The sequence below is a fragment of the Ascaphus truei genome, chromosome 8 (genome assembly GCF_040206685.1).
Source record: "Ascaphus truei isolate aAscTru1 chromosome 8, aAscTru1.hap1, whole genome shotgun sequence".
Lineage (NCBI taxonomy): Eukaryota > Metazoa > Chordata > Amphibia > Anura > Ascaphidae > Ascaphus > Ascaphus truei.
In genome coordinates this window covers 95,285,297-95,306,364 of record NC_134490.1, presented here as the reverse complement: position 1 = coordinate 95,306,364, position 21,068 = coordinate 95,285,297, and the positions used below count along the sequence as shown (strand labels likewise).

The following is a 21,068-nucleotide window of genomic DNA, read 5'->3' as shown; positions in this document are numbered from 1 at the left end:
ATGGAACAAATCTTACCTTCTGAAAGAAATCTTCTCCACTTTTGCCTTTTCCTTCTGCTGCAGCTGTAAATGAAATATAAAATCAATGTTTATTAAGTAGTACACAAATCTTACATTTTGTTTAACAAAAACATTGTATATTAACCCTTAAAGTGTAGCTTTATTGCAACATGTACTGTAATCCGCCTTAATGAGACCTGTAGTTAGTTGTTCATACAGTACAACGGTGTTGTACCATGAATGGGACCAATATATACACAAAGGAGGGACTTGTGTATGACAGTAACTGAAAACACCACTTATGTTTGTCTATTACAACATGGGTGTGCAAACATTTTGCCCTGCGCCCCCTACTGCTCGCGCGCCTCAGTAAGAGAAGTTACAGAGGCCTCGCACGGTCCCTCTGCATTTAATTTAAACGCCTTGGGAACGAGTGCGGGCTTCTGTAACCATCGCGCCCCCCCCCCCCAAAAAGAAATCTAGAACCCCCAGTTTGCGCACCCCTGTATTAAAAGATATTTCAACCGATTCATAGCTATAGAAACCTTTCAGCGTTGACAACCAAAACATTGGACATAAAAACCTCGAGCAATCACCGTTATTGAATGTTTTGGGTAGAAACTACAAATACTGTAGATAAAATAATTCAGATTTGAAATTTAAACTAACAAGCACGTCTATTTACAGCATTATGTTTCTAGCATTTATTTTAACATACAGGAATTGTGCACCAGTGCTGCAATGTAGTGCGTTTCCGAATGCCATATATTGGTGCCGTATTAACGCTTAGAAAATGGCAAAATGTTTTTGCCGTATTTAGATTTTGTAATAATATTTAAGTATGTTAATGATGTATTAAATAATAAAAAAAAGCTGTGTGTGCTGTGCACGCGCATAGTAAGTGAAACTTCATTGACTTTTGTCACAGAAATTGACTTATAACGCGCGTGCTCGGCACACATGTGTCAGTGTGTCAGTCAGTGAGTATGTATGTGTTTGTTTGTGTGTGTGTGTGTCAGTCAGTGTGTGTATTTGTGTCAGTCATTTTGTGTGTGTGTGTGTGTGTGTGTGTGTGTGTGTGTGTGTGTGTGTGTGTGTATGTCTCTCTCTCTCTGTGTTGTGTGAATGTCTCTCTGTGTCGGTCAGTGAGTGTATGTGTGTCAGTCAGTGTGTGTGCGTATGTGTGACAGTCAGTGTGCGTGCGCGTGCGTCAAAGTGTGCATGCGTCAGTGTGTGTGTGTATGTGTTTATTGGCAGCAGTACCAGCATCATGAATGTTGAGCGGGTGGGGGAGCTCACAGTGGGGGGGAAGGAATAGGCACATCATTCAGGGGCGGTGTTCGGTACATCACTGGGGTGTGCGTGCGTGTGTCAGTGTGTGTCAGAGTGTGCGCGTGCGTGCGTCAGTGTGTGCGCGTGCGTCAGTGTGTGCGCGTGCGTCAGAGTGTGTGCGCGTGCGTCAGAGTGTGTGCGCGTGCGTCAGTGTGTGCATGCGTCAGAGTAAGTGTGTGTGTGTGTGTGTCAGTCAGTGTGTGTGTGTGCGTCAGAGTAAGTGTGTGTGTGTCATTGTGTGTATGTGTCAGTCAATGTGTGTGTCAGTCAATGTGTGTATGTCAGTGTGTGCGTGTCTGTCAGTGTATGTGTATCTCTCTGTGTGTACCGTATGTCTCTCTGTCTGTGTCCTGCCCCCTCTCTCCTGACTCCCCCCACCCCCGACGGAGCTGCGGACCCGGGGGGCTCAGTCTGAGTCTTGTGAGCAGATACCCCCCCCACCCCCCCGGCGGCGCGCTCAAGCTCCCCCCTTCCCCACCCCCCGGCGGCGCGCTCAAGCTCCCCCCTTCCCCACAACCCGGTGGCGCGCTCAAGCTCCCCCCTTCCCCACAACCCGGTGGCGCGCTCAAGCTCCCCCCTTCCCCACAACCCGGCGGCGAGCTCAAGCTCCCCCCTTCCCCACAACCCGGCGGCGCGCTCAAGCTCCCCCCCCGGCGGCGCGCTCAAGCTCCCCCCCCCGGCGGAGCGCTCAAGCTCCCCCTTCCCCACCCCCCCCCCCCGGCGGCGCGCTCAAGCTCCCCCCTTCCCCACCCCCCCCCCCCGGCGGCGCGCTCAAACCACCCTATTCCCAGGCGCCGCTGCCAGCCGCTTCTGCGCATGCGTGGCGCGCGGCATGGCAGTGGGCGGGGAACGGCGCCGCAGAGGAGTTTCCCGCCCCGCGGCAGAGGAGTCTCCCGCCCGGCGGCAGAGGAGTGTCCAGCCCCGCGGCAGAGGACTCTCCTGCCCGTGTATCCTGTGGCAGCAAGCCCACCTGCGGAGGTATGTGTATGTAATTATGTGTGTTTGTTTGTGTCAGTGTGTTTGAGTGTGTTTGCTCCGGGGGCAGGGGGACTTGCAGGGTGACAGAGGAGTGCAAAGCCGGGGCCATGAGTGTTTGCTCCGGGGGCAGGGGGACTTGCAGGGTGACAGAGGAGTGCAAAGCCGGGGCCATGAGTGTTTGCTCCGGGGGCAGGGGGACTTGCAGGGTGACAGAGGAGTGCAAAGCCGGGGCCATGAGTGTTTGCTCCGGGGGCAGGGGGACTTGCAGGGTGACAGAGGAGTGCAAAGCCGGGGCCATGAGTGTTTGCTCCGGGGGCAGGGGGACTTGCAGGGTGACAGAGGAGTGCAAAGCCGGGGCCATGAGTGTTTGCTCCGGGGGCAGGGGGACTTGCAGGGTGACAGAGGAGTGCAAAGCCGGGGCCATGAGTGTTTGCTCCGGGGGCAGGGGGACTTGCAGGGTGACAGAGGAGTCTGTATGCTTCTGACATAAGAGGAATAACAGCGGTGGGACCGGAGCAGCTTCAGACAGCTGACGGAGTTCCCCCACCAGCGCCTGACGTCACTGGGACGTATAGTAGCGTTAGGAGCGGCGCCGGCGGCTATCGCCGCCGCCGCATATGTCTGCGGCCGTGTGGGGGGAGCGGGGGCCATTAGGAGCGGCGCCGGCGGCTATTGCCGCCGCCGCATCTGATTTGTTGAGCGGGTGTGATGTCAGTGTTGGGGTCGGGCTGAGCCAGAACACAGCCCGGCCTCAACTGCCAGCACTGACGTCACATCCGTTTCATTTCTGTCTCCACAATTCTTTTTTGCCCTAGTTTGAATGAGGTGCCACTAAGGAAGTTTCACTTCAAAAATGTAGCTGGTAAAATAGTGTCAATTTCATCATCGGGAAACAAAACGAAGCGCAGAGCCGGCACCGGAAGAAGCCACCTACAGGTGAAGCTGCATGGCACACAGTGTCACAAGGGCCTCTGGAATGCCAGCCTCTGTGCCATACCAAGTACGGCCATAGGGCAGTCTAAGGATAAGCGGCACAAATGGCTGCTTCAAAGAGAAGTCATTTGTGTGCAACTCCTGTTAAGCTCCTTTGCAACAACATTCTGGGACATCACTAATAGATCTGTGTAGAGGGAGAGGGGGGTTGGCCCGGTATTAAAGGGGTTGCACCCCATATGGCCTCCCCCTGACCTCACAGGGAGAGGAAAGGGGTTAACTGGACTGCGGTCCAGGAATGTGGTTTACACCTTGTCATGTCATGAAAATGTATGTTCCCCTGTTCCCATGTTTCATTATAATCCTGTATTTTAAAGATGTTTTAAAGTGCATTTCTGTATCTCCAGTTCTGGAGGTCGCAGAGAGTTGATATTTGGCCAATATGTGGAGCCACTGTAGGCATTAAAAACTGGCAAATTTCGACCCACTGAGCCCACCAGAATTCATTAATATGTGTAGATATTAAAGTGTATATGTATGGTATTTTGGATCTGTTCTGAAAATGCAGACCCCATCTGCTATGCTAATAGGTCATGAAGGGCAGCCGGCTGATTGAGCCTAAGCACTGTGATCAAAAGTTAACTGCCTGATTGTTTACACTAAGTACTAATCAACAGACCAAGTACTAATCAACAGACTCTGCCACTCTAATTGTTACCTGAGGGTGGAGAATCATCAAACTGGAGTGGTTTGTAAGTGTTATGTCTACACCTACAAACAATGCAGATACTTCATTTGGTAGACTGGTCGTTGCCCCTGATGTTGCCCCTGATTTAATTATGGGGCTACCCATAGAGTCCCAGTACACATGGGCTAATTAGCTGGGGGGCATGGGTTAATCTGTGTCTCCACGTTAGGGATTGGATACAGATAATTGTCCACCAATAGTCTGTATTCAATGTTAAGAATAGGGTTACACAGGTATATAAACTGTATCAACCATACAGTTTTTAGTTCATCTGATACCATCTTGAATGTCACCGGATTGCTGGAGAATTGCTAGCTGATACTTCTCCATCCCCCAACCCTAAGTAAGTGTTACCTTCTTGCCTGTTAATTGTACTATATTGCTGTGTTCACCTAATTTAAGGAATAAATTATATTTTATTATATCTAAGCCTCGTTCAGTTCAACCCAGATATTTGGTGTTCATTATATATTGTCATAAGCTACCGTGACAATGATTTGCTGCACAAGAAATTAATAGCTTATGTGACTAAATGGTCAGTGGTGATGGGGGTTGTATACAAAGAAGCTCATTTTAAATTAGAAACATGTTACATTTGCAACAATATAATTTAAGTTACAGAAGTAGCTAGTAAAGAAAATCTACATGTACACAATACTGCTGCATGTATGCATATGACACAATCCTATATGCACACAGCCATAGCCTCTCTGACCGTCAACACATACTTCAGTCTGACTTTGAGACTCGAAAACTGGATTTCCCACAACAAACTGTTTTTAAACACTGGACAAGACTAACAATGGTATTTGGGACCAAAACTAAATTTTTTAAAGCTTCCAGCGACTGATCTCGAGATTAGAACAACACTAACACCACCCTAACCCCTGTCACTAGTTTTAAATACCTGGGCATATGGTTTGACTCCCTCTTAACATTCGGGATGCACATAGATAACCTGACAACCAAGACCTATGCCAAACTAGGGGCACTTTACAGGAACAAATCCTCCCTAAGTCTCCTCGTCAGAAAGCGTATCGCACAGCAGATGCTTATGCCAATTATTGACTATGGAGACATAGTATGTGGCTTGGCACCTCAAACCCACCTTAGCAAACTTGACACCCTCTACAATTCAATTTGTCGTTTTGTTCTCCAATGCAACTACAACACACATCACTGCGAAATGCTCAAAGAACTAGATTGGTCATCACGAGTCTAGGCGCAAAGTTCACCTTTCCTGTCTTGCCTTCAAATACTTTCTGGGCAAGCTATCTGAACAAGCTCCTCACCCCTACCACATGCAGCACTTATCTCAGATCAGACTCCAAGACTGTTCATGGTCCCAAGGCTCAACAAAGTATCCGGCCGTTCCTCCTCTTACCGTGCACCCCAAAACTGGAACAACCTACCAGAGACTCTCACATCCACCACCAGTCTGTTCTTTCAAAACTAAGGCTGTCTCACATTTTAATCTGGTCTGTAACTGTTTCATACGCCCATAATATATATTTTCTTTAACTGTGCATGCAATGTCTTGTATATAATGAATACCCTGTTCATTTATGTAACTAATTGTAACCATGTATTATTTGTCTTAACTCTGTGCCCAGGACATACTTGAAAACGAGAAGTAACTCTCAATGTATTACTTCCTGGTAAAATATTTTATAAATAATAACAGATATATGTTGAAAAAGCAAGTTATACTAGATGGAGTAACCTGCTCATCTTAAAGTTTTGTATATACACAGGGGGTCTGTGTGAAAGCAACATTAAGGAACTCTTTTCTCCACTCCCTTTGGTGTTAAGAAATTAAACCAATCCTAGTTAATACTGTACATTTAACTTTGAAGGCAGGCTACACCCCAAACAGGGGGAAAGTTACCAAAATGTTATGCGAGATAATAACAGTATGATATCTCAAGGGCTAAATATCAATGAAATAACCACGTGAATGGAGCTCTGTGTGGTATAATGATCATTATCTTTCTGTCACTTCCCGGGATATCATTTTTTGCTCTGTGGCAGGGACTATTTGATAAAATGCAATTTTAATACGACATTTTTCCCTTAAAAGGAGTTTCTTTACCAGTGACGCATCTACTGTATGCTGCTAGATTATTTAGTTACATCTGATCATCCAGTCACCTATAGAGAGCTGAAAGTATTACACAGATCAGAAAGTTCTTCTATTATAATGGATAACACCACATGGCAACAGGAAGAGTTCCTGTTCTTTTTCCCCTCTTAAATGTGTAACTTCAATAAGCTTTACAAAAAATTTTTTTTTTTTTAAAACACAACAAACAAGTTATTTTTTTTAATGGCAAACCGATTAATTTAATTTAGCTCTAATTATAAATTATATTATAATTATTATAAACCTGGCTTGTTGACTGCAAGATAATTGTTGAACTTTGGGAGCTCTGCAGTAAAGACTATTTCTACAGTACCTATGAAAAAGTGGCTGACTAGCATCTACATTCATACAGTATGTAGGCAGACAATGTTAATCTACATTCTATGTCTTAATGCTGGTGTGTGGCACAATATTACTAAGGAGGCAATACTTGCCCCATCTAAAAATGTGGATCTCATAACTTTAACAAAACAGATAGGAATAGGAGTTTATCCACTAGATACTGTATATCTTGTAACATACAGGTACTGGAGTTGAAATAAAAACAGACTTGGGCCTGTAACACTGTTATCCATCATATTTAACATCCAATATACCGGCCGGCTTACTTACAGATGCAGCCAGAAACTCTACCCAGATCCGCAACACAAAGAAAAACATAAGCCATGGCGCCCTACAGAGTGTCCATACTTCTGTATCGGACCTCCCACTGCGTTCATCCCTGCTGCCAGAGGAGGACTCCGTTGCATTCCCGCGCCTTTCCTCAGCAGTGGGGACACAAACTGTTGACTACATCTGTTTGCAAAAATGTCCGATTCCCAGGGGGCGCGCATGCAGCGTCTGATGACAACAGCGCTCTAGGCTAGCTTTGAGGACTCCGCGCCGATAGCGGACATAAGAGACCCCCAAACCGGCCAAAATTGCCTAAAAACTAATCCCCCTGCAAGCGGAACATACTGGTATGCCTCCCCCTAAGAAAGATCGGAGGCCGGCGACCCCGTCGGTCTGCCGATAACTTCAGAAGGTTGCTTCTCCGGTGCCTGAAAATCAAGACGGCGCACGCGCAGCCACAACAACAAGGAGGAAGCTTTACCAACTCAGATCACGAACAAGACAGATGAAAATACAAAAAACACACCAAAGATTTTAAAAGACCCATTTAAAGAGATGCAAGGTGTTTTTCAAGTGGCTCTCGACCAGGCTATTGCTGAATTTAAGGCAGGTCTAAATTCCCTAACAGAACAAACGGTGCAGCTGGAAAATAAACTAAGAATCCCTGCAGAGCCAAGGCTCAATGGAAGAGTTATTCAGACTTAACGACGAAATCAAGAATCTAACGAACACCGTTGATGATCTGGAAAATCGGGGAAGGAGGCAAAGCCTCAGAATAAAATATCCCAGAAGCAGTCGAGCCGGTTGAGTTGCAGATCTATTTAAACAAACCTATTTACTCAAATAGACCCGTCACTAACCAGTGATCATCCTATGGACTGAGCGCACCGACCCTTAGGTTCAAGATTAGCAGACCCTCAGAAATGCAGGGATGGAATAGACAAATTACACCACCAAGGAGAAAATAATGAGGCAGTGGGAAGAATGTGGAATTTGAAGACGCCGGGATCTTTCAAAATCTGTCCAGATCTACAATTTCAAGAGGAAGCCTCCGCCCAATCACAGCGGTTCTAAAGAGACCACGAGATCCGCTATAGAAGGGCCTTCCCATTCCGTTTAGTTGTAAACAGAGATGGGAAACAATTCTGGTTAACACCTCCAGAAGCAGAGAATTTCCTTGGAGCCCGGGGTCTACACGGCCAGAAATCCGCAACGTTCCAAGGCCCAGGGGACCACTGGAAGATTCAGCGCGGAGTGAAAGGGAGGACCGTCTAGAAGCTCCGGATCTATCCCACCCGGCCCTGGGTGGGAAGCAGGAAACCTGAGGCAAAGTGGACTTATTTTCAAATCTCAAAGTTATTTTTGTTAACTTGTGATCACATACATTTTTCTAAGGTTTAATACTGTAGTCCCATTTATTTTAGCCACAAGCCGTCTACCTCATAGAAAGAGTGGAAATGTTTAACACAAAAAGCTCAGGCTCCTATTTAAAACGGAGGTATCTTCCGGTTTTTCTAATGGTTTTTTTTCTAATGGTTTTTTTTTTTTTTTTAAGGTGGTCTCTATAAAAGGGGTTAGAGTTCAGAGGTAAAGAGGTTGAGGTTACAGTATAGGAGTCCACCGGAAGTGTTTGGGGTGCCCCAGAATCCAAGGCTTGTGGCCTCCCCTATTTGGGCTTCTTCTAGCCCTTTATTTAGGTCAGACTTAAAATGGACCCGTCAGACAAAGCTGTCTCACATTTTAATCTGGTCTGTAACTTACATACGCCCATAATATATAGTATCTTAACTGTGCATGCAATGTATTGTATATAATGTATACCCTGTTCACTTATGTAACCCTGTATTATTTGTCATTTAACTATGCCCAGAACATACTTGAAAAGCAGAGGCAACTCAATGTATTATTTCCTGGTAAAACATTTTATAAATAAATAAATATTATGATAAGGTAATAAAACAGATAAGCTTCTCGCCAGCAAGCTAAGGGTACCTCCCTCCTCTTCTCTATGTATCAATTCCCCTATGTTTATATTAAAAAACAAAAACTCTTAAATAAAAAAGTTACAAAAAAAAAAACCCACATTATATAGAACATCCCCATAGTGTCTAATCATGTAAAAAAGTGTTTCCCAAAAGCTCATGATTAGACACCATGGGGATGGTCTATATAATGTGGGTTTTTTTTTTTTTTTTTTTAAACTAAATAAAATGTGTGTGGGGGGGAGGGAGGAGGGGTGGGTTTGCAGCATTATTTGTTTAGAGAAATATACTCAATTATTGTACATTTAAGTATATGGGTGAGAAAAAAAACCAGAGGAAAAGACAGTTTGTTTAAACAAATAAATGGACCAAGCCATTGGTATCCCACCTAAAAAGCACTCAACTCATACAGTATTTTGTCAATTATGTTCATTTTCAGACGAACTTCATAATGAATGCAGTAATTAATTGCTAGCTAATCAAAAAAAAAAAGAATAAATCCCAATGATAAAGGTTTTTTTTTTTTTTAATGTGATATCCAATCCCTAAATTAAAAAACAGTTCCCGAATCAGACATGTTTGGCCATTATTTTGTTTCACTTAAATTGAACTCATATTTTAAGTTTGTCCTTTTCTTCCAATTTTCCCCCAATATCATGCCATGATTTGTTTCCATTCACTCCATTTCAAGAAATATTGAATTACAGATATTCACTCCAATAAAAATAGTTACTGGTTGAAACAGGTGTTAACCATGACTGTTCACAAGACCAAAGTTAGTTTATTTAATTATATAGGAACGCGTGTGTGAATTTTACAAAGACACATGGAATATCAAATGTGATACACTTCTAAAGGTTAAAATGGATAACTTATTTGATAGCAACCCAAGTAGACACTGTTAGCGATCAGTACATTGGTAATATAACAGAAGCTTGCTGGTCTATTGCTAACCATTAGTACTCTGATTGATGACAGGTATAGAAAGAATTTCACAAAAAGTACAAGTTGTTAAATAATCATCCTTTTGATTTTAGACCCGATTTGAAAGCAGTAAAGCAAGTAATATTTAACATAGAGACTTCACATTTGTATTACACACTCAGCCATTTATAATAAACATGTAACCATGTTAAGCCGAGGAGAAAACTCAAGCTATTAACCTTTATAGTGCCCTAATGAGGTACCAGGTACATTATGGGTACTTGATCGTGTTTTAGGGGCTGATCAGGTTGACATGACCTCTATCAAAATGCAAGTGGAGCTCCTTCCATTCCAGGTATTTGAAGGCGAGTGGCATCATGAGGTGAACATGACAGACGTGCCATAGCTCCGGTGGCACTCTGGGTAAAGTGTGCACATATAACATAAGAACTAGTACTTTACATAACATGTCCACTCATGGGAGGTTGAGCAGGGGCACAGAAACTAGGGCCCTTATTCCATATGCTGCGAAGCAGTTGCCCTTTGCTAGAGAAGATAACAGACAAATGGGACCAAAATCTTCCCTGGCACAGGAAAGATTCTTCGCATCATATTGACTAAGGCTCTTCCTGTCGTATAGAGTGCAACATTCACAGGCAGGATGAAAATCACACTCGCCCAGTAAACACATGGCTTACTCAACAAGACAGACAAGCTCACTAAACATGCCCAGTTTTATAAGTATTCCGACTCCATATTCCTTTAGCTTCGGGGTGAGCTTTTATTCAGTGCATTTTATTTACATATAAAACTAAAACTACTAGTGCTTGGCACTTCAGACAGCCAAGCTTCAGAAGCAAACCCACATCATCATAATAATAATAATAGCAAGACACTGTTAAACTGTAATAACGAACACAATTCATGTCAATAATTAGAAAAATCGATTGCCACTGGCCGGCTGCTTGTGCGCACGCACAATCGGCAAGCTGATAACGCGCATGTGCAGCAGGACAAATATGCATTGTTCAAGCTAGAGAGTGACCCCCCCCCCCCCCCCCAAGAGCGCGGGCCCCCGGGTTATAGCTACGCCCCTGTATGCAACAGCTACATATATACAGTAATGGTAGATCTATTGTTTCAAGTATATTATGATATAGGTTTCAAATTTAGTACCAAGAGCCTATAAATCTAAAATAGCACAAGGACGTTTCTCAGAATCTACAATGCATGCGGTCTCATTAGGGGATAATTAAAGGATTAATGGTAAGAATGCTACTTTTAATTCAAAGTGGATTTGGAGTCACAAGGCATTTCTTAGAAAATGGACAATGCATATTTAAAGCAGCAGCCCTGTTTGTGTTATACAGTATATGCAGCTTTAATGAGAAATAATTACCAAAGCTGCCGATCGATATTCTCCTGTGAGGTCTCGGACAAAATCCTGCTTTTGTGCCTATCTAAATGCCTGTTCAATGGACAGTCTGAAAGGCTACAGCTACAATTTAACATTATATTACCAAGTGTAAAACATTACTGTTACAGCTTTCAGAGTAAAAGGGCAGAGCTCAAAAAAGGTGTGTAAGAGCGCGTTTCAAAACAGGAAATGGATGTCACTTTCTAAATGGTTGCTGTAGTTACCAAAGGATGATCAGTACATTAACTAGAATACACAACTGATTTAAAAACAAAAATAGATTTAAAAAAAAATGATTGTTGCTTTAAGATGTCAGAAAATATATTTGTATCAATCATTCTACTGTATGCACTTAAAAACCGAGATGATTTAAAATGGAACATAAAGTTTGATTTGGACTGCATTCCTGTAAGCAGGCAGACACGTTCACGCATATTGAGAAGTGGCCTTAGTATGCCAGTGCAAACTATTTTCTCTTCAAAGTTCAATTTCCACCTACTGTAGCAGTACATATTGCAGCTAAAACAGAGAAACAAATCAATGCAAACATCTCCTGTTCTAGTAACATTTGTGGGGTTTATAAAATAGCCCAGTGTGTATATTCTAAGAGATCACTGCCTTCCTGCATAGCATATTGTGTATATTCTAAGAGATCACTGCCTTCCTGCATAGCATATTGTGTATATTCTAAGAGATCACTGCCTTCCTGCATAGCATATTGTGTATATTCTAAGACCACTGCCTTCCTGCATAGCATATTGTGTATATTCTAAGAGATCACTGCCTTCCTGCATAGCATATTGTGTATATTCTAAGAGATCACTGCCTTCCTGCATAGCATATTGTGTATATTCTAAGAGATCACTGCCTTCCTGCATAGCATATTGTGTATATTCTAAGACCACTGCCTTCCTGCATAGCATATTGTGTATATTCTAAGAGATCACTGCCTTCCTGCATAGCATGTTGTGTATATTCTAAGAGATCACTGCCTTCCTGCATAGCATATTGTGTATATTCTAAGAGATCACTGCCTTCCTGCATAGCATATTGTGTATATTCTAAGAGATCACTGCCTTCCTGCATAGCATATTGTGTATATTCTAAGAGATCACTGCCTTCCTGCATAGCATATTGCGTATATTCTAAGAGATCACTGCCTTCCTGCATAGCATATTGCGTATATTCTAAGAGATCACTGCCTTCCTGCATAGCATATTGCGTATATTCTAAGAGATCACTGCCTTCCTGCATAGCATATTGCGTATATTCTAAGAGATCACTGCCTTCCTGCATAGCATATTGTGTATATTCTAAGAGATCACTGCCATCCTGCATAGCATATTGCGTATATTCTAAGAGATCACTGCCTTCCTGCATAGCATATTGCGTATATTCTAAGAGATCACTGCCTTCCTGCATAGCATATTGCATATATTCTAAGAGATCACTGCCTTCCTGCATAGCATATTGCATATATTCTAAGAGATCACTGCCTTCCTGCATAGCATATTGCATATATTCTAAGAGATCACTGCCTTCCTGCATAGCATATTGCGTATATTCTAAGAGATCACTGCCTTCCTGCATAGCCCATTGTGTATATTCTAAGAGATCACTGCCTTCCTGCATAGCATATTGTGTATATTCTAAGAGATCACTGCCTTCCTGCATAGCATATTGTGTATATTCTAAGAGATCACTGCCTTCCTGCATAGCATATTGTGTATATTCTAAGAGATCACTGCCTTCCTGCATAGCATATTGTGTATATTCTAAGAGATCACTGCCTTCCTGCATAGCATATTGCGTATATTCTAAGAGATCACTGCCTTCCTGCATAGCATATTGCGTATATTCTAAGAGATCACTGCCTTCCTGCATAGCATATTGCGTATATTCTAAGAGATCACTGCCTTCCTGCATAGCATATTGTGTATATTCTAAGAGATCACTGCCTTCCTGCATAGCATATTGTGTATATTCTAAGAGATCACTGCCTTCCTGCATAGCATATTGTGTATATTCTAAGAGATCACTGCCTTCCTGCATAGCATATTGCGTATATTCTAAGAGATCACTGCCTTCCTGCATAGCATATTGCGTATATTCTAAGAGATCACTGCCTTCCTGCATAGCATATTGCATATATTCTAAGAGATCACTGCCTTCCTGCATAGCATATTGCGTATATTCTAAGGCCTTGGACATAGTAAGCGCTTAGGTGCTGCCGCTCGCTCTCGCTTGCTGCCGCTCGCTCTACCAGGAGCTTTTTGCTGTCCTTGCAGAGGAGACAGCAAGCGCTTGGGAGGCGGGTATCACTGTGTGTGTGTGTCACTTTGAAGTGATGTGTGTGTGTGTGTGTGTGTGTGTGTGTGTGTGTGTGTGTGTGTGTGTGTGTGTGTGTGTGTGTGTATGTGTATGTGTATATTATATAATATTTAAAAAATTTAAAAAAAGACATGTGAGAGTAAATTATTTATTAACATTGTGCAACTTTGATAAATATATTCGCGCACACACATCACACACCACACATACACATACACACTGGTACACACACACATACACACTGGTACACACACACACACACATACACACACACACATGGACACACATACATACACACACACATACACACACACATACATGCACATGCACACACACATACATGCACACACACACACATACATGCACACACACACAGACACACGGGGCAGAAGGGGGCACATCACCCGCTCCCCCCCGGCAGCGCAAGCCCCCTCCATCTCCCGCAGGCTGACAGCCACAGGGATCGGGCAGATGGAGGCACATCACCCGCTCACCCCCGGCAGCGCAAGCCCCCTCCATCTCCCGCAGGCTGACAGCCACAGGAATCGGGCAGAAGGTACACTCACTCCGCTGGCGCCAGACCCCGTTCACATTTCCCTGCTCTCCTTCCATTGGTTGCTGAGGCGTCACGTGAGCGGACTCAGCGCGTGAATTTAAAATTTCACTGTCGGCTCTGTTCAAGCGCGCCTCAGCAAGCAACGGAAAGCATGCGCGAGCCCCTACTAAAGCCGCTTTAATTGCGACTGTAGGGGCTCAGTGGCAAGCAGCAGCAAGCGAGAGCAAGCAAGCAGTAACCATGCCCTGGGCCTAAGAGATCACTGCCTTCCTGCATAGCCCATTGTGTATATTCTAAGAGATCACTGCCTTCCTGCATAGCATATTGTGTATATTCTAAGAGATCACTGCCTTCCTGCATAGCATATTGCAACGATTTTAGTTACGGAGCCTGAAACTGCCTTTACATTAAACAATGTAGAACTAATCAAACCCGCATGTCCCGTATTGTGCCGTTCCAGGTAAACTTTGTATCCTACATCTGAAAAGCTGCTGAGTATATTAAATCATGAAACAAATGTTTTACATGAAACTTCCTCAAATAGAAAACTATTCCTTTTACAGTCTTATCAAATACCCGATACAGTGAAGTGATTGTAATAGCTAGTAAAGACAAAATAGCAGAGTACATGGATATTTTATATACGTTGTCCCAGAGCACTTTAACTTGTCAGCAGTAAATATGCAGTGTAAATCAGCATACTGTATCTTAATCTGCTTCCATTTCTGTAATCTGGGCAGGATAAATAAATGTGCAGTTTGTTAATGGTTTGCAACCTTAGTTATTCATTCATTTTAGACTGAAGTTTTGGGATGCCTTAAGAATGGTCATATTACTAATTTTAGCTGGGTAGTACAAACTGTTAATGACTTATTTCAAATATTTGAAATGGTTAACCGCACCACGGTTAGAGGAGAATGTAGACGTCTGGTAAATAAATAGTTTCAAGTAAAGATATGGTAATACTGTATTATCGATTGGTCACAACGCAGTCATGACATACACTGGACCAACACTGGTTCTAACCGAGCCTTGCAAGGAACTGCTAATGAAGCAAACTACATTTTAGATCATTCCCTAGTGTTAGAGTTAAAATAATCTTCTTGATGTTAATCTAGGTTTGTAAACCATATGTTTAGGTTAGAATTGCAGCATTTTTAAAGTAAAATGCCAGACATATTTGCTGTAATAAATGGGAACTTTTTCTGGTTGGGCTTAAGTTGTGAGAGGAATACCTCAAGCATCGGTACTGGGATTCCTGCGCTTTACGGTGTTTATTAATGACTGAGGTTGTCATAGAAAACAAAGTCTCCATCTTTGCTGAGGACCCTACAGTATATTGTGTAAGGTAGTAGAATCCGAGCAGGATGTAACTTGGGCAGGTAAATGGCAGATTAGGTTTAATAATCCAAAAGAATCCTACGATAAGTACTCGCTGTGGATATCAAAGTGGTGACCATATAAGTCCTTAAGGTATTAAAACCCTTGATCACTATTAGTGATTTTAGATAAATGACTTCACCAATACACAACCACCTCCTGCTGCGGCACATCTGAGTCTAACACATCGCCGGTTTTTCCCTGGAATGCGACGCACATCACCTGGAGCATGCCGCATTCATTTTGCGTTCTCAGCCACGGGTCATGTGCGGTTGACGCGCGGTTGATGCGTTTATTGAGAATGGTTCGGATTTAATAGGTTGCAATTCTTTGCGTATCCGCCAGATGGCAGATATTCATGAATTGTAATGTGCATGCGCTTCAGTAATGTGTCGACTTGCAGGTGTTTCGTTTAAAAAAAGATACCACAGTGTGCTATTGTAAATTGGCCTTGAGACTGAAGGAAGAGGTTGCAAAAATGTATCAATTTAGGCTTTTCATATTAAAGAAAGACAAAGACCAGTTTGGGTTACAGTATTCTCCAGAGACCCGCCCGCCATGAGTGTTCAAGTGCAGCCCGTTTTCCAAAAACCCGACAGAAGTTACGCGTATTTGATATGGGCCGCGATTAATGCAACAGATAAATTTGAACAACTGTTGCCATCTTATCAGTATTTTATCGAAAACTATGACTTTTACAAATTTTCGCCAGCTCCTCATACGTGGAAGCGTGCAATAAGGAAAAGGTTATGTAGCGATCCCTGTTTTTATCGTATTGAGCCACAATTTGTTGGAGGGTATTGGTGTGTATCACCGGCTTTTTCCTGTATCTATGATCATGCAGACGGCAAAAGGCGAAGGGTCGTGTTAAAAACAACTAAGAAACGACAGTCGCTGCCAAGCAATGCACCAGCACCGGCTTCCAATAACGGTCCCACCGTCAGTGACAACCCTGAGCCCGAGCCGGATTTCGCATGCAGTTTCGATCAAGCTTGCATGTACCTAAGCAATTTCCAGCCTCATCAGCTCACTACAGGTGGACTAGTCCCGCTGCAAACTATCGATGTGGATGATCAAGAACACTGGACTGGCAGTGGACCGGCGCCGGCACCAGCTGAATGGGAAATTCTATGGTGAGTATTGTTGCCGTATTATTTTCTGTTTTTTTTATTTTGACAATACAGTATCAATATCGGTGCGATTCAAAAGTCAAGCGATTCTCCTGTAAGCAATATCATTGGCTGAGCGGCTTCTACAGTACTGTACTGCAGATACTGAACTATTGGTGGAACGCTAGGCGCATGCGTATTGGAACCTTCTTGAAACGCATACAGTATGCTTGTCATTACATCGACGGTAGGTGCATGCGAATGTGAACAGGAGACGCTCCCCGAGAAAATTATTGGTGGGACTGGCTGGGAACTTCTTTAGGGGGCTGCCTGACCATTACAGTAAAACTTTTATTTTTGTTTTTACTCAGAAAAGAAAACGGCTAATGGAGGGATTTCGATGGATAATATCACTTTATGTAACAATGCCTGCACATTGCTGAATCGGATTTAAAAACCCACGTACCGGAGTCTACAGTTTAGTGGCTGATGTACACTATGCTGATGTTTTGCGGCCGTACAGTATACAATACTTTTTTATAAACAGTATACTGTGTAATAAACCCGAAAAAATAAAAACTATGCATTTATTCGACATGTATTACAGTACTGTACATACAGTATGTGTCTTCTATACAGTGCCAGTACAGTACTGTGTGCCTATTTTTTTTTAATACTCTTATACTGAGCATGCCTACAGTATACAGTGCAGTATGCCTCGACATTCTAGAAACACTATTTTGTTACAGTAGCAAAGGAGCCAATGGAACAATGTAAAACAAATCAACATGTTCTTTTATTGGTGGAGTAAGTACAAAAACATTTATTTACAACTACTGTACAATGTAGAAACATTTTAAGTGCACAGCAATTCAAAACATCAACAGGTGTATGGTTTACTGCTACAGTTGTGAAAACATTTATGTCTAGAAAGTAAAAACATTTACAGTCAGTCAGTATGGTTTACAGTCACGTTTTAAAAACAAATTCTTTATTCATAAAATATACAAAACGCAACATCTCCTTTATTAAAGAACGGCAAGTCAAAACATATACAGTGGGATGGTGTGCAAAACAGTCTGCACCAGTACAGTGCTCGAGGGCAGCAGACCGGTCCGGTTTTCAGGACAACCTTGAAAACCGGGTCTGTTGCGGCCCTCAGGGACTGGAATTGTGCAGGTCCTGTGTGGTGTGTACAGCAAGTTAAAACATTTCTGTATAAATACAAGTTAAAAAACACACAACAACATCTTCTTTATTTAAGTACAGCAGGTCAAAACATGTACAATACAGTTCAGCACAACAGTATGGTCTTACCCATGATTAAAAATTCTTTATTCATAAAATACAGTATACAAAACACATCTCATTTATTAAAGAAACATACAGTATACAGTACAGTGGGATGGTGTGCAAAACAGTCAGTCGTGCCTGCACCAGTACAGTCCGAGGGCAGCAGACAGACCCGGTTTTCAGGACAACCTTCAAAAGCGTGCCTGTTTGCGGCCCTCAGGGACTGGAATTGTGCAGGTCCTGTGTGGTGTGTACAGCAAGTTAAAATAGTAAGTTAAATACAGTACAGCAGGTCAAAACATCTCCTTTATTTACAGTAAGTTCAGCAGGTCAAAACATGTACTGTACAGTACATCAGTATGTTCTTACAGTTTCTGTGATTAATCCAGAAAGTCCACCACATTGTCCGTCCATGGCGCAAAACGCCATTAATGCAGTCTCGAACGCCTTTCATTACAGGATCTGCAATTGGATAAAAGAACCGCATTTCATCCTGAATGTTCTTTCTTAAATTGGCAGGAAGCGCCTTTATTACGCGATTTCCATCGTAGTTCACTTTGATGGCCCAGTCGCAGTACAACGAGTAGGGAACATGGTGCTTAAAAAGTAACAAGGCATACTTGTGGGGTGCACCGGCACTCATTACCCTATACTTCTCCCTGAGCGCCGGTGTCAGATAGCGCAGGGTGCTGTCGGGCACCGTATCGGGGTTGTCATGTCCTCCTCAACGGCATACATGTACACTACATCTCCTGGTTGAGGGGGTGCGCTTGGTGATGGAAGGGTGTCGATGCTCCCATTCATCACATCCATGTCACCGCCCTGCTCCGGCGTCGGGGAAACAGGGGCATTAACACCGAGCAAACGATGTATACCCCCGCTATGTCAGCCTCTATCTTCTCCATCCGTCGTTGCATCCGTTGATCCATATGTAGCATCCGTTGATCCATATGTAGCATCCGTTGATCCATATGGGGAGATCCACACTTATCCCATTCAGCATCCGGTCTAACGAGCTGCTTCTTGTGCATGGCGTGTGGACATCTGGGTGGATGGGTACAACGGAGGACGAGATGGTGGTTCCATGGAGAGAAGCGGCATCGTCGTTGAAGAGGGATGGAGAAAGTGACCTTTGGATTGCCGGGCGAGAAGCAGAGTCGTCTAAGACCAAAGGAGAAAGTGACCCATGGATCTCAGAGGCGGCAGCGTCGTCGGATAGAACCGGAGAAGATGGCCTGTGTGTTTCCGGGAGGGCGGCGACAGCGTCAAGGACGAGGGGTGGAGAAGACGGGCTGAAGATTTCCGGGACAGCGGCGGCATAGTCGAAGCGTATGGGAGGAAGTGGTCTGCGGGTTCGATGGGTTGGCTGCCAATCGTTTTGCGTCGAGAGTACATCACCGTATATCTTGTTGACATAATAAGGCTGACGTCTATGAAAACCCTTAGCCTTAGGGGTCAGCAGAAGGTTTTCTTTATTGGCCTTAGCCTGTCGCTTTTGCCTTGGCGTGGAAACGGCAACCGCCTTTCGCTTTTTCTGCATGACAGGCACGGCAGAGGCGAGTGGGTTCCTGCGTCCGTAGAATCGGGGTTGCTCATGGAAAGGATCCTACGATCATCCACCACTGTTGTCTTCCGTGGACGTCCTGGCCTTTTTGTGTTGCAGTGCGTTCTTTTTTTATCAGAATGTACCAAACTGTTGATTTGGCCACTCCTAATGTTCCTGCTATCTCTCTGATGGATTTTCTTTTTTGCAGTTTAAGGATGCCCTGTTGCACTTGCACCGAGAGCTCCTTTGACCGCATGTTGTGGGTTCACAGCAACAGCTTCCAAATGCTAATACCACACCTGGAATAAACGCCAGACCTTTTACCTGCTTAATTGATGATTAAATAAAGGAAAAGCCCACAACTGTCCATGAAACAGCTTTTTAGTCAATTGTCCAATTACTTTTGTCCCTTGAAAAGAGGGGGCTACATATTAAAAAGAGATGTCATTCCTAAACCCTTCCTCCAATTTGGATGTGAATACCCTCAAATTAAAGCCGATAGACTGCACTTTAAGCCCATATTTATTATTTAACTGTAACTTTAATTTATTTTGGTACACAGCCGAAATAACACAACTTGCATCAGTGTCCAATTATTTCCGGACCTAGCTGTATGTAGTCAATGCCACAATAATTCATGCATTGTTAAACATAGGTATAAATAAAGCTATTATTTTTGTCTGTATCCTACATGATCTATATAGGAGGTTGTGTATTAGTGAAGTCATTTACCCATAATCACCAATAGCGATCAAGGTTATTTATACCTTTAGGACTTATATAGTCACCTCTGATATCCACAGCGAGTGCTTATCGTAGGCTTCTTTTGGACCCCCTTGGGTCTTATTGTATTATTGCTAATATTTCCTACATGCACCCTGAATTTAACCCTTTCATTTTTAATCAACTATTAGGTTGAGCGGCATAGGTCATCGATTTGCTTGCAGGTTTAATACAGATAAATGTACGGTTATGCATTTGGGAAACAAGAATAAACAGGCAATTTACCAATGAAATGGGGATAAATGAGGGATAAATGAGTAGAAACCTTGATGAAGGATTTAGGAGTGCTTCAATACAGCAAACTAATAGGACATTAGTGCCCAAAGTCATGCAGTAGCTGCAAAGGCAAATAAGATCCTATCTTGCATTAAACGGGCAATGGATGGAAAGGAAGTAAACAATTATGCCCCTTTATAAAACATTAGTAAGACCATACCTTGAATATGGAGTAGAATTTGGGGCACCACTCCTTAGAAAAGACATTGTGGAACGAGTGCACAGCAGAGCCACCAAATTAATAAAGGGGATGGACAATCTAACTTATGAGGAGAGGCTAGCTAAATTAGATTTATTTACATTAGAAAAGAGGCATCTAAAAGGGGATATGATAACTACGGCACTATATATACACAAATATATTTTGGGGACAATACAAGGAGCTTTCAAATTGATCCCAAGAGTACAATGACATGGGGCATCCCTTAAGATTGGAGGAAAGGAGATTTCACCAGCAACAAATGAAAGGGTTCTACAGTAAGGGCAGTTATACATATATAAAATGTGGAATTCATTACCCATGGAGACTGATGGCAGATTTTATAGATCTCGTAAAAAAAAAAAAAAAAAAAAAAAAAAAAAAGGTTGGACATCTTTTTAGAAAGGAAAGGTATACAGGGATATATCCAATAAGTATACATGGGAAGGATGTTGATCCAGGGACTAATCTGATTGCCAATATATGGAGTCAGGAAGGAATTTATTTTTCCCCTTATGAGATATTC

The 21,068-nt window shown here is 43.0% G+C and overlaps 1 protein-coding gene across 3 annotated transcripts in view; it reads right to left on the bottom strand.

The window, feature by feature from the left end:
• The window catches only part of BICC1 (BicC family RNA binding protein 1), a 317,587-nt gene that overhangs the window by 193,889 nt on the left and 102,630 nt on the right, over positions 1 to 21,068 (bottom strand). For all 3 annotated transcript variants that reach the window (XM_075612943.1, XM_075612944.1, XM_075612945.1), the window contains one exon: positions 17 to 63. In XM_075612943.1, coding sequence (XP_075469058.1) covers positions 17 to 63 — 47 coding nt within the window. The remainder of the gene's footprint in view (positions 1 to 16; positions 64 to 21,068) is intronic.